Below are 15,118 nucleotides of genomic sequence, written 5' to 3' on the forward strand. Positions count from 1 at the left end.
GAACATAACTCTCGAAGGCAGTCTTCAAGGGAAAAAAGGGACCAAAAGAAAAGGAAAACTCTCAGCCTGAAGGGAGTGTGAGGCAAGAGGGGATGCTACCTCTTCCCTCTACAATGGGTGGATTACCTAGAGTCACTGCCTATTTATCACTGAATAAAGAATTGAAACTGGTCCTGGCCAGAGTGGCACAGCTGGCTGGGGGTTTGAGAGAGGGAACTGATTGATGTTTCTCTCTCCCTTTCTTTCTCCCTCCCTTCCCCTTTCTCTAAAAATAAATAAATAAATAAAATCTGTTTTCAGAAATTTAATTCTTGATACATACAGTTGTGTGACATGTTTATGTAAGAAAGGGCAGTTCACATACCAGGACTTCTGGAATCCCTCAAGCAGGTAGGAGATTCCATATGAAGCAGGGCTTCAGCAGCTTCAATCGTCTTATCTGTACAGTGTGCATTACTGCTATGAACTGATGCTTCCACTGGGGGGAAAAATAAGTTCTACTCAATTAAAAATGCACTGAACACATGACAAAATTTAAATGCATTGCTGTAGGTGATATAAATATAAATTAACTTTCATGTGCATAACTCTAAGTCATTGACATATTAGTCTATATAAAGTATTTACAGAAATACTTTAAACACCAAAACAATCTAGTATCCTCATCTTATAAAATGAATGCCAGTTATAAAGCAACTATCAAGATTAACTAGAAATTACTGACAAATTTCTGAATTCATCCAAAGGACAACAAAGAAAAACTCTTGAAATTTTAAAATTGTATCAATTATAGGTCAAAACTAACCTAGGCAGAAAAAACATGCTTGTGCATTAACAATCCTATAATAAAGATCAATTATGTATTTTAAAATACTGTTACTAAAATTAGGGGTGATACATATTAGAATTGATCAGAAACACTTATCTAAGTTAACTTAACGAATCGGTTCAATCCCTACACACCCTCCTTGGTGAGCACATTAGCTGCAGCACCAGAGTACTCCAGAACATTCTTCACAATAACCTTGCCCTCTCTCCATGACCTCACTGGACTTTGCTGGGTTTTATCAAAGACATTCTTAGAGGTTTTATGAGGTTTTTTTTTTCATGAAGCCTTTTCTAATCGTACTGCCTTTTGTAACTTTCTCCAAGCACTTAGTTTATGCTTTGCTGATTAATAAATTACTTGTGAGGCAGTAAAGAGTGCAGCAGTGGTTGGGCTTCCAGGTCCAAGGGCCTGTGTTCTAGTCTCTGCCCCTTATAATTTTTGCTACCCTAAGCCAGCAATTTAATTTCTTGTAAGGCTGGGTTTCCTCTGTCACGAATCAGTAGTATTCCTTACCTCATACAGCTGTGAGAATTAAGTGAGGAGACTCCCACAAAAACACAGATAAGAATTTGGTAAGCAGTGATAATTTCTTATCACTCTGGTTAAGATTATAAAGTCTTTGATATCAGAGAGGCTATATTAATTCATCTTTATATCAGTTATAGTTCCTAACACAGACTTTTCATACAGTAGGCATGCAAGTGTGTCTTTTATGTATTGAAGTTAAGAACCCACCAACCTTAGAGAAAAAATAGGCAATTCAAGCACAAATGTATTATCTTAATGAAATATTAATTTCACATCCTGACTTAAAATATTGAATCTTCTACTTGGTAAACAGTTCTGAAACATGGATATATATGTTTCCAAGTTAACATATTTCCCTGAAGATGTCCTCTAAAACTAATAGGATGTATTTATATGAATTTTATAAAACCATATTACAAATTCACAAGTTCTATACACTAAAGATATGAATCTTTGAAAAACTGTTTCCAGGAAACTTTTAATTGAAAAAAAAATTCACTTAATCTCAAAATTCACCAAATGCTAAAGGCTCAGCCTTAAATATCAGTCATTTGGAGAGCATTTGTTAAAAAAAAAAAAAATCCAGTGACTCTTTTACCACCTGTTGCACATCATCCACACTCTCAACCAAGGTACTGGGTCTCTCCAGTTGCTCTTTCCATTTATGGAAATCTGCTCAAAGCTAAACGGTTCCAGAGAGGCAGCCAAACCTCTAAGTAAATCTATCTTTAGGTGACCCTGCTTACTCTTATCTGCAGCTTCACTGAAGCAAAGGATTCAATCAGTGCTTCCAGCTCAACTTTAAGAAACTTAGTTATTAGTAAGTATAAAATACATTGCAATTCAAGTATTTTTTTCAAAGTACCTCCCTATAAATACATACAATAAAGAACCTGGTAAGCAAATTCTCAGGTTTTAAAAATTCACGCTAGGAACTTCATTCTCTTTAAAGTACGCTTGTGTTGCAATTTAGCTGTTGTCTTAGGTGCTATTAATAAACTGTCCTGGATAAACTAATTCCTTATGTAATTGTATTAAGACGAAACCTAAAACTACCGCATTAAAATCACAGCTTCAAATATTTGATAATACAGCAACAGGATTCCACCAGATATTTAAATTAGGAGCAAAATGAAATTTGCCTAGATGTTATATATTATACCACCTGAGTTCCTACGTAGTTTGAGACAGCATTAATTTCATATTAGTTATATGAGTGGAAATTATTTTCTAGCTCATATTTCTGACCTCAACATACTATTTATTATTTCCCAGAAATATTTCATATTTATAGATTAAAACAAATAAAAGATATACAAACTTAAGAAGAAACTTTCCTTATTTATGCTTTAACTTTAGAATGAGAATAAAGAAAATGCATACCTTTTCTATGAAGTACCAATCAGAAGATCTAATACTCTATGTGCAGTCAACAAATGGTTGGTTGAGCATTCATCATGTGCCAGACCCTACGCTACAAACCTGAGATACACATGTGACCAGATTGCTGGCCATATGAAGCTTACGCTGATAGTTCAGAAAGTGTCAAAGCATTAATGGAAGTAAAACATTTGAAAGCTAAAAAAAGTGCAAAATTAATTTAAAGTTACTCTGTAAGCTAACAGCTTATTAAGAGCACTGATTTCTTTTTTTGATGCTGATTTTATTTAATCATTTTTACTTACCAAAATAACCCTAAGCACATCCTAAAAAAAAGAACACCTAAGAACTTAGTCTACACTAATGCCCCACAATAGTTTCCAAGAATATTTCACCAATTTTATAAAAGTGAGCACTCTTTTTACTTGTCTTTCACTGACATAAGTTGACAAGTCATTTTTGACAATAGAAATTTAAGAAATATTTCTCCTCTTCAAGTTTCTGTAGCTTTTAAAAACTTTTTAACACTACCTTCTGACCAATAAGTCAAACACAATTTAAAAATTTTGCACAACTCTTAAGGACAAACATGAGTTTTTACAATGTGGTACAATCAGCCCTGGCTGGCATGGCTCAGTGGATTGAGTGCGGGCCTGCGGACCAAAGGGTCACGGGTTCAATTCCCAGTCAGGGCACATGCCTGGCTTTAAGGCCAGGTCCCCAGAGGGGGTTGCAGGTCCCCAGAGAGGGATGCAATACACATTGATATTTCTCTCCCTCTCTTCCCCTCTCTGAAAATAAAATCTTTTTTAAAATGTTGTACAATTGAAGAAAGCAATCTATTATATAAGCAAGGGCTGAAAATTCCTTTTTTCTAATTTAAAACCTGGTTTACTGGTGTGCACAAAAAATATGGGAGGAAATAATACGCAACTCGCTTTAAAAAGAGAAACAATGACCCAAAAGTTAATCTGACAGATATTTTCCAGTTAACACTAGTAGTTGGTGTTGCTGGTTTAATACTCCTTGAAGAAATAAATGTATCAAATAAATTTCAAAACTATTTTATTTTAAATCATAGTGCCATTAAATTTGCTTACACCTTCCTTTACTATTGGAGAGAGTCGTCTTATTCTGTTTCTAGCTTTCTAATCAACTGGTGTTTGTATGGTAGACTATTCCAGCCTCACTCAACAGCTGTTACTAAATACCAAACTTGGTAATTAAGTCTGACAAGAGACATACCTCTCAGCTTTGCAGAAGAGAATGCTGGCAATGGATCTAGCTCATAACAATGTTCTTAAAGTCAAAAGTAAAAAATAACAGCAGTTTAATTGAGAGCAGTGGGAAAAAATTAGAAAACACTTCATTAAATGAGTGGCATTCCCCTCCAAGCAAGACCATAAACTAGCATTACAAGGTCATCACTAAAGTACCACACCTGACTCATCACAGCTTCTCCTCTAACGCCCCACGGCTATAACCTAACAGGTGAATGAAGAATACAAACGGAATGCAATAAAAAGAGGGGAAAGGTGAAAGATCTGGGACACTCCACCTTTACCTGTTCCCCTCTGACTTTCTAATCAACATAGTTGTGCTATAAGGTTTAAAGGGGAAAAAGAAAAAAAGATTATAAAGTAGAGCTGTCTAATAAAAATATAACATGAACTACATAATTTTAAAATTTCCAGTAGCCACACTAAAAAAAGCAAAAGGTTAAATTAATACTTTTTACTTAACCCAGTATATCCAAGATATTGTCATTTCAACGTGTAAATGGACGTAAGGTTTTCCACTGCATCAGCTTTTACATTTAAATAAAATTTTTTTAAATTAAAAATTTAGTTTCTCAGCCACATTTCATGTGCTAAATAGGTCACGTGGCTAGTGGCCACAATACTGTAAAGTGTTGACTAAATAAAACTGTATTTCAGCTATTTTCAAACCTTTCTGGTAAAAGGACCCCATTACACCCGAATTATTGAGGACTGCAGAGATTCTGTTTGTACAGACCTATGCACATTTATCCTATTTGAAATTTATCCTATAAGAAAACTTTAAAAATGTATATTAACTCATTTAATAAACCCAATACCTGTAAATGCAAGTAATATTTTTATTCAAAATAACCTTTCTAAAATAAAAAAAATTAGTGATTAGCTTTATTTTACACTTCTGCAAATCTTCTAAATACATGGTAGATAACAGCTGGACTCCTATTTGCTTCTTAATTCAATCTGTTGTAATAGCCTCCAGAAAACTCCTCTGCACACTTCTCAAAGTGAAGGGTAAATGAGGTGTTAATATTATTATGAGAACAATTTTGACTTTACAGACTTCCAGAATCCCCAAATCAGAAATTTTAGTTTCGTAGACTTTCAGCTGTAATTTATCAGATATGATTAATAAACACCCAAATTCTATCATCATGTTTCTGTAAGTTTTAGCATCTGAACATAAACGTCAATGTATAAAATGAAAAATTATGATTCCATTTCGATAAGCACAACAGTATTTTTTGTCCACTTATACATAAAAGATTTTTTAAATTTTTCATAAATATTTCACTGCACCCTTTTAAATATTTACCCTATAGTTAATAGAAAGAGTTTGAATAATTATCAAGAACACTCTCATGCCTGCCTCTCTCCAAACAACCAAATCTCTTTCTGAAAAAAATTGTTTTATGTTGAATTATCCTTACTGACTACACTGATGTTACTCTTTAACTCAGTTTTTATATGAATTTTAGTACTATGCTTCCATGGATTCTGGAGTAATTTCTTAACCACATTTTCAAGAAAAAAAAATTTTTAAGGTAATGACATTCTTTCAGCTTTATTTAAACATATGTTTTGCTCCAGCTGGTGTGGCTCAGTGGATTGAGTGCCGGTCTGTGAACCGAAGGTCTCTGGTTTGATTCCTGGTCAGGGCACATGCCTGGGTTGCTGGCCCAGTCCCCAGATGGGGGTGTGCAAGAGGCAACTGATTGATGTATCTCTCACACATCAATGTTTCTCTCTCTCTCTCTTCCTTCCTTGCCCTCTCTCTAAAAATAAATAAAATATTTTTTAATGTTTCATCTTTTTACATCCTGCCAAACTTTTTTCAAACCGGTGATCTTTTCAAGACTGGTGTTAGATATTCCAATAAATAGTAAATTAGAAATCAGATTTTCACATTCAAATTTCAAGATGAACTTCAACAAACTGGACTTTTGTTTTGTCAGTGAAAATGCTAAGGCAAATTCCAGAAAAAAATTTCCCCTTTCATTGAACAACTGCCTTAAAGTAGGGCAAAGCTTCTGGGGACTCTATTTCTCAATTCTCAAATTCTCAAAAAGAAAGGAAAGTATGCTTGAAAATAAGGCAGAATATTTTAAACTGAAAATTTTCCAGAAAATCCAGACCATAATACCCTATATTTTTGCAAAAACATTAAGAAAGTAACATTTGTTTTTCCCCTACAGACATCCATTTTTCCTATAATATACTATATGTACATATAACACTAGAAATAAGCCTAACAGTTAAGTAGACTTATATCATAGTCATATTCAAGTTCCAATTTAGCACAAAGACTAACTAAAATAAACTTTATATTCATTTACATGATGTAAAGAAATAAAAAAAAAAAAAAGAAAATCCTTCACCTTCCACTAAATGTTTCTGAGCCACTTAAAATTTTAGAACTTAAACCGTTATTAGAGGTCACCTAATCAATCCTAATGAAGCCTTAAAGAAGTTCAGTCACTAGTAGAGAGATAATTTAGTAACAGCTAGATGGAGGTCCTCATCTCCTGACTTCAGAGTTAAGGCTCTATGTCATATATCTTGTTGCCAGTGAAAGTTTTATAAAGAATGTCAAGTCTTCACCACAAAAATATTTTGTGCGCTGAGTGATTTATGTATTTATTTTGTTTTTAATTATCAATTTGAGAGACAGAGAGACACAAAGACATTGCTTTGCTGTTCTACCCATTTATGCAATTGGTTGTTTCTTGTTTGTGCCCTGACCCAGGATTACACCCACAGCCTTGGTATATCAGAATGATGCTCAAACCAACTGAGATAGCCAGCCAAAGCTAAAATTGATTTTTAATAACACTAACCTTATTCATTTCATTCTTCAGTCAAACTCCTCTAACAGTATGAATAAATGTTTATATCTAAAGCTGAAGTTGATAGCTAAAGTTGGTATTTAAGCCTCTAAAGGAGGGAAATAAAAACAAAATATATCCCCTAGTACCTTAACAAATAACATAGTAGTGGTAATACTAAGTACGTTATTACTTGCTTAGAAAAAAGTTATGCTAACAATATTCAACTTAACAAGGAAAACTTATGGAGGAAACAAACTTTTAACAGTCATTCTACACTAATCATCAACCCATTATAGCAATCACTGCATATTAACATTTATATGTTTACGTATAATACAAGTTTTCATCTGTCTTCAATTACACTATAAAATTTTTGAGAAGGAATTATGTGTAATACCTGACAACCTCCCTCAAGGGAGTTAAAAAGTTATCATTGTGTCCATTTTACAAATACAATCATTACAAACTACTCTCTGTCACTGGAATCTAGCAGCAATAAAAATTTAGATCCATGGTTCTTCATTTTCTGGGCCACCTTCCCTCCCCAACGTTAACTCACTTGAATAAGCCTTGGGTAAATCAGCAAACATATATCAAGTTTCCTTCTAAAATAGGGCTTGTAAAGGAGCTTCAGATTACATGAACATGATTGAGGAAATAATTTGAAAACAATTATACGTAAAACATATTCTTTAGAGGACATTAAAATCATGAAGCAAACTTCAACTGTAAGGTTTGTATACACTAAAGAAATGCAGTAGGGGTGGAAGTCAGCATTTAACTAAAAAAAAAAAAAAAAAAAACCTTAACAAAGGGAGATGATTTGTATTTTCAAACTGTGGACTGACATGCATCTACTTCCAACAAAATAGCTACAGGTCACATTCAGTTTCAACAATAATTCCAAAGGCTTATGACACCTTCCATCAGCAAAATTAAGCCCTCTACCTTTACAATATTTTTCAAAATTCAAACTGCAAAGGTTATTCTAAGGTTCTTTTGGTAGGTTCAAAACCAATGGAAACATTTCTTGAAATGTAACGTTTATCACTCCCAGAAATATCATGACCTAATCATTCATAAAAATTCAAAAATACCTTTAATTCATATTGTGTTATTAGTGGACTGAGCACACACACAAAAACACAAGTTCTCCTCGGACTGACTCTTATTTACTAATACTTAAGTTCTTCCTTTGATCAGAAAATAACTGTCAAATGTGTTTCAATCATTACTCAGTAAACTGATTGTTCTTTGAGAGCTTTGAAACGTTTAGTATTACATTTTATAGAATAAAGGTTGGTCACTCATTATGTGACACAATACATATGGTTAAAGTATTCTAAACTTTATTTCAACTTGAAGTTCTGTAAAATTTAGAGACACGCATGTGTTCATGATTCCCCCCAATCGAAAAAGAATCAGTTTCACCAACCAAACTTAATTTCACGTTCCCTACCTAAAAACAATGGATGGAAAACAGAGGGCAAGACCTTTTACGGCATTACTCTTCCGTGAATATTTCCTATCTTCCAATTCCCATCGATGGCTATACGAAACAGAGCCGGGGAAAGGAACATGCATGTTTATTATTCCAGTAAGTAAATAGGATGCAAGCACTGCTGCATCGATTCCGGACCCTGGCTGCGCTGTCTATAAAGTAAAGCTGCTTTTTCTATGTAACTTAAGTCCGTGCCCTTCCGCTGCAGCAGTAGCGCCGCACATCCCCCACCCCCGCGGCCACTTCCGTGTTTACACTCCTCTTCCCTCCAATTCCATGCGTACATTGTCAGCTTCACTCCCGCCCAATCTTCATTGGCCCAGCGCGCACCCGGAGTCCCGCCCCCAGAAATCAACGTTCTCAATTGGAACGTTCCAGCGAGCAGATTGGAACCAGAGGCCTGTCAATCCCGGCCGTTCTGTCCTCTCCGAGGCGCTTCCGCTATGGTGGGAGGTTTGGGGGGGAGGGGAAAAGGGGGCAATTCCGTGCTGAGACTTCCCTGGGGCCAAGACTCCCTCCCGCCGCCCCACTCCTTCACACTCACTCCCCGTTTACAAAAATAAACCTCCTTCTCTGACACCCCAACGCCCCAGGTCAGGAGTACACGAGATAGTCCGTGTCCTTCCCATTCTTCCCCCGTAAAAAAAAAAAAAAAAAACCCCACGAGGGAAGGGGCATAAACCTACTTCTTTACGGCCACCCGTGAAATGAGGAAAGGGAGGCGGGCGGCCAAAAGAAGCGGCGCCCCGGGCCCCTCCGCATTTAGTGGCCCTTCCCAGAACCGTTACTCCTGAGATTACACAAGGTGGGGATGCGAGGGAGGGTCACGGCGTTTTTCCTTTTGGCGGGTAGCGGCCCCCCGGACAAGGCCCGGGGCCGCCTCGTCCACGCGGAAGTCGTGGGTCTCGGGACCGAGCTCGAGGCGGACGGGGCGGGGGCGGCGGGGGTCCGCCGGCGGAGCCCCCCGCCCCCGGCCGCGGGCAGCAGCGGCCTCCCCGGCCAGACAGCGTGGCAGGCGCAGCCCACAGACAACAGCCTCACTCACTTCCTGGTTCCTCGGCAACTGCGGCGAAGCGCACAACTCGTCCGCCCCCGAGTCCCCAACTTCACTGCGGCTCGGCTCCCCGGCGCCCGCCGGCTGCCAGCGCTCTGCCCGACAGCTGCCGCCGCCGCCCGCCCGAGCCTCCCCGGAGCGGCGGCGCCGGCTTCGAGGCAGGTTACTCTCCAAGGTGATCACTTCCTGATTCGTCGCCTCCATTACTTCATTCACTACCCCCCTCTCCCCCCGGCCGCCCCGGCCACCGAGGTGCACACTGTACCCGCGGCGCTGACCGCCACGGGGGAGTCACCCCGCCTTCCGTGCACCCCTCTCCTGCTGCACGGGTGCACGGGAGAAAAGTTCCCCGTCCCTTACCGGCCCGGATGAGCAGATCCAGCTGGTTCGTGGGTCCCTCATGCAGAGACGTCGCCATGTTTATCCCGGGGCTGGAGCTGCTGCTTCACATTGACTTACACCGTGAGCAGCGGCGGCAGGGGAGGAGGCGGAACCCACAGCCGAAGACACGCCGTGCGGCCGACACACACACTCACGCACTCGCACACTCTCAGACGCCCAGATCCTTGCGCGTCCTCCGACAGGAAGCCGAGGCCGGCCCGCCTCCCGCCGCCGGGCTGAGAAACCCCACCACCTAACGGCAGGGGCGGCGGCGGCGGCGGCGGCGGCCGCCTCGGCTGGCAACGCGATCCTTCCGCCCCGCGCCCAGACAGGAAGTCCCGGACGCCCGGCCCGCGACCGGGGGGACACCTGAGGCTGGAAGTCGCCCCGAGACCCGCGGCCCGCGCGGGGCCCCCGGGCAGGAAGAGGCACATTTCACGCTCTGCGGAGGGAAAGTCTGTAATTGTCCCCGCTCTGGACCACAGCCATGAGTCCAGTTTTCTTCCTGGAAGACAGCTCATACCTAGTCCCGCGGCTGTAAATAAAGGTGGCCGCTTAACTTGTTTTGACCGTTTCCCAGCTTGTGCAAAGCCACTCACTTGAAAGGGCTGCCCTTTAAAACGGGAGTACCCACCCCCCCCAAAAAAAAGTCATACCCACAAAATATCCTAAAAACTGTACTTGGAAAGTAAGGCGCTTCCACTACTTTGAGAGACCGCCTGCGTCCCTTTCCCCTCCGTCACAGAGACACCAAACAGGCATTTAGTAGTCAACAGCAGAACATGCCAGCCCCGGGGAGGTCTGATGATCCTTCCCCAGTTTGCTAGTCACGAAATTCAAGCACCCTTTCGTTTCTGCTTGGTTCATTTGGTAACAAACGTATACATTTATATCATCGTCTACTTTTTAAAATGTTTTTCATAGAAACATTTTTACAAGTACAGTCCATATTAAAATACAGCAGAAGAGGCAGGGGGTAAATTGTCATTCGGTGACTATAAATTTGTTAAGACAGAAAATCAAACCAACAAATGACTCAAATGAGGCTTCATTAAAACAAACAAAAAAATGCTTCCCCAGTTTAAGAATTTCATAACATAAAAAATATGTTTGAAACAAAAGTTGCCCTAAAGTTGTTGCTACACAAAATTTACATAACAATGCGTCCTACCCAGTAAGTGCTGAATACACACAAAAAAGATTTGGCACTTACAAATTCAGAGTAAGGCTTACTTGCTATGATCTGAAGTGAATGAACTGTGCTGATAATCTAGAGAAAAAATTCTTCCAGTGGTAATATTAATGCAACATCATTTGACAAATATATGCCCAATATGTCAGTGCAAATTCAGATTTTTTTTTTCACTTCTTCTAAATGCTCATTTGCGCTCTCTCACTCTCCCTTTCCCCTTCCCTGGGCCCTACAGCATGATCCCCATCCTCCCAAAAAAGAACCCACAGGCCATTCCCGAAGTGCACTCCCCTTAAACCAAACAGGGACCCCTTTCTTGCAGAGGTGACCTTCCCACCCACTGGACAAAAGGAACTCCATGATGGGTAGCTTGTATTTTTTTATTTCTAGTCAATTTAAAACAAGGATTATCCTCTGATAGGCAGCATCCTAGACAGCCGGGTTCCGGGTGATAAGGAACACAAAGCAGTAATTGCTGGCTTTAGGCAGATAATTGAAATTATAGCAAATCTGAATTTCCACTCCCATCAATCAGGCTTGCATGTATTACGTTTAGAAGGGACAAGAGTCATGTAAGCCAAAGGTTTATTTCTTCCTGGATGTGACAAGTAAGCTTGGCTCAAGGAGGAGCCCTCTCCTCAATGTGGGAATCGGCATGAAGCCCGATACCTAGCTTTTACTTCACTATTTGCTTCCTGATCTGTATCTTAAGTGAATAGTATATGTGCGTGTGTGTACTTACTTGCTGCACATCTTAATTATGTGTATCCATGTCAACCTTATATTTTAAGTTCCAAGAAAATAGAAGCTACATCTATTCCTCCATAATACTTGTTATTATATACACACATACACTATATATATGCATGTGTTTGTTAATGACAGAAATTAATGAAGAAAAACTGATTCCTATATATTTAATGCTCTTGTAAAAATACACTTTTCTGGGCTTCACTGCAATTCTGCTGTACTATTATTGTAAATGGAATTCTGCCTTGCTATTCAAACTAGGCTTTCAAAAATCACCAATACTTTTTAGAAACCAGTAATACTAGGAATGGCAAGTAAGGGCAGGATGCTGCTACAAACAGAAATCGATACAAACTTTCAGGAAAGCAATGGACATTACATATCAAAAGTGTGAAAGCCGTGCACATATTCTGATCTAGGAATTTCATTTCCAGGGGCTAGCCTGAGGAAGCAATCAAGACAATCATATTAAAATAAAAAAAAGGGGGAGGGGGAGAAAACTGTACTTGAACAATGATTAAAAAAAAAAAATACAATCATGGATTGTTCTAGCCCTGGCTGGTGTGGCTCAGTGGATTGAGCACAGGCCTGCAAAGCAAAGAGTTGCTGGTTCGATTCCCAGTCAGGCCACATGCCTGGGTTGCAGGCCAGGTCCCCAATAGGGGGTGTGTGAGAGGCAACCACACATTGATGTTTCTGTCCCTCTCTTTCTCCCTCCCTTCTCCCTCTCTAAAGATAAATAAATAAAATCTTTAAAAAAAGACAGTCAGTGGATTGTTCTATTAAACACATGTTTGCAGAATTTAACAACATGGCAAAATATTGAATATATAAATGTGGTAGGATTTAATATGTATTTTCCATAGAATGTGACTCAAACCATGCAGTACAAATTAATAGATTCATATGTACATGTGTACAGGCACATATCACATACATACATACATCCGCATTTCTCAGGTCTTCAAGATTCAGTGGATATTAATAAGCAGAATAAAAAATTGAGTAAGAAAAGGTAGGTGAACATGGTAGACACTAGGGAGCAAATTCATATTCTGTTAATAACATCACAAAAAGACATCCCCTATATCAATGTTACTGCTGTGTTCTAGCAGGGGAAAAAATAAAAAATAGCGAACTCTTATTTTTCTTCACTCTTCTCACTTATTCCTCTCTACCTTACTATGACATAGATACTGCTATTGTGCTCCTTTTGTAGATAGGGAATCTAAGGTTGCTTGACGGAGATCTTAATCAATGGGAGGGAGGGGCCAGGATTCGAACCCAAGCACCTGACTCTTACCCTCAAACACTCCCCAACTGCCAAAGTAACAAGGCCTGTTTAAATGTCATGGATCTTCTTGTCTGAAAATTCTTTTCATATTCCTCCCTTCAAGAGGTGGAGCCTAATTCTGCTTCTCCCTCTGAGTGTGGGCCGGCCTTGATGGCTCACCACCAACAAAGAGCAGAAAGCTGAATTGCTGCGGTGTGACTTCAGAAACTCCCAGCACGATCTCTGCGGTGTGACACTCTCGGGAAGGAAGCCCACTGCCATGCTACGAGGACACTCAAGTAACGCCGTGGAGGAGCCCATTCAGTCAAGGGACAGTGGCATCCTACCAACAGTCATGTGACAGAGCTGCCTGGGAGGCGGGACCTCCGGCCCTAATCAAGGTGTCAGATGACTACAGCTTTTTGACAGACCCCAGAGCTGGAACCCTGCCGGTAAGCTACTCCCCAAACCTCACCCTCAAAAACTATAATAAATGGTTGTTGCTTTAAGCTGCTAAATTTGGGGTAATTTGTAAATCAGCCAAAGAGAAATAACACAGGAGGAAGGAGCAGTTTAAACTCCCAACTAGTGACATCTCCCAGCTTAGATGAAGAAAGAACAGGGTAAAGTTATTAAACGACCTCTAATTTTCAACTACTGAGTCCTGAGCAGTACTCTCCATTTCTTAATTCTTGACGGGCTGGGCATCAACTCTTTCGTCCTCCAGTCTCTCTATTTTGAAAACAAGTCTTCATAATATACTCGTTATCATCAAAGTCTAATGAAACTAAAAATAATTAGATATCCTCGGCCATTCACATGATTTTACAGTCCTGCAGTAACCAAGGTGGAAAACATTCTTGGGAGATTACAAGTGTTTCTAATACCATATAGATTTTCAACGTCTCTTTTTATCTTTAGCTTGCCTGGGTGATTTGCATTTTCCTTTTATCTAGTACACAGAATCAGGAAATGTTATGGATGGAAAGGAGCCTAGAAACAACATCACCGAGAGGTTGTCAAAAAATAAGGAACCTGAGTATCATGATCTCTTTTCCTAATGACTGCGAATGAGATATATATTTTATTTAAAAAAAACATACAGAATCGTGTGTTCTATCAGATACTAGTACAAACAAAGGTCAAAACAAGCTTTAAAGTTTAAAAAAAATTATAGGTAGGCCCTGGTTGGTGTGGCTCAGCTGGGTGGAGTGCCATCTGTACACCAAAAGGTTACAGGTCTGATTTCCAGTCAGGACACATGCCTAGACTTTGGGTTCAAGCCCTTGTTAGGGTACGTGTGGCAAGCAACCAATCAATGTTTCTCTCTCACATCGATGTTTCTCTCTGTCCCCCCTCGTCCTCTCTCTCTAAAATCAATGAAAAAATGCCCCCAGGTGAGGACAAAAAAAATCAATAAAAGGAAAAAAATGCCATTTAAGAAGTAAAAAATAAAAAAACTATAGGTAGGAATCAAATGGAGGAGATTGTCTGTCCATTAATGTTATCTTTCTATAATTTGGAAGAAGGATGCCAATTTCCCATTTTTAGTAATGCTAACAGCTCTTTAACTACCAATGGTAGAATTATTTGAGAATCACTGATTTAGCCCAATGCCCTCATTTTACACATCAGGAAACTGAGGCCCCATAAAGTGAAATAATTTGACCAAAGTCACATAGTATCTGTGACTTCAAAGACAAAAATTCTGCAAAACAATCTTCATCTATAAATTCAGAGGTAATAAAGTAGATTAAAAAATCCATTTGACTATTATATTTATGAATTGCAAAATGGTGGTTTTGCTTTTTTAATGTCAAAAGCTAAAGCAATGGTTAAGAATCTTTCTAAGAAGTTTCTCTAAGTGGAAAAAAACTTTGAGCAGTGAATGGTGGGAGAACAGTAAGAGGAGGCCAAACGGTCTAAGCTTTTCTGACAAAACCAAACCAAGGATGAAATCCAAAGCTGGGCTGTGGTGTATTGGGCGTGCTTAGGGGAGAAAAGGGGTCAAGAAAACTCAGCTATGAGAAAAACATGTCTATCAAGGACAACACACTGGAACCAAGTGATTTAGGTAAAGCCTGGTTCACCAACACTGGAAGATTGACAATAAATATAAGGATGA

General features: G+C 39.4%; 1 protein-coding gene across 5 annotated transcripts in view; it reads right to left on the reverse strand.

Moving 5' to 3' along the window:
* Positions 1 to 15,118, reverse strand: part of ELF2 (E74 like ETS transcription factor 2) — an 84,491-nt gene that overhangs the window by 12,794 nt on the left and 56,579 nt on the right. For 3 of the 5 annotated variants that reach the window (XM_036031826.1, XM_036031824.1, XM_036031823.1), the window contains one exon: positions 365 to 478. In XM_036031826.1, the coding sequence (XP_035887719.1) occupies positions 365 to 404 (40 nt within the window). In that variant the 5' untranslated portion in view covers positions 405 to 478. Of the gene's footprint in view, positions 1 to 364; positions 479 to 9,757; positions 10,103 to 15,118 lie in introns of those variants that run through there. The other 2 variants (XM_028521862.2, XM_028521861.2) reach the window with 2 other exon arrangements.

This window comes from Phyllostomus discolor, chromosome 8 (genome assembly GCF_004126475.2).
Source record: "Phyllostomus discolor isolate MPI-MPIP mPhyDis1 chromosome 8, mPhyDis1.pri.v3, whole genome shotgun sequence".
Lineage (NCBI taxonomy): Eukaryota > Metazoa > Chordata > Mammalia > Chiroptera > Phyllostomidae > Phyllostomus > Phyllostomus discolor.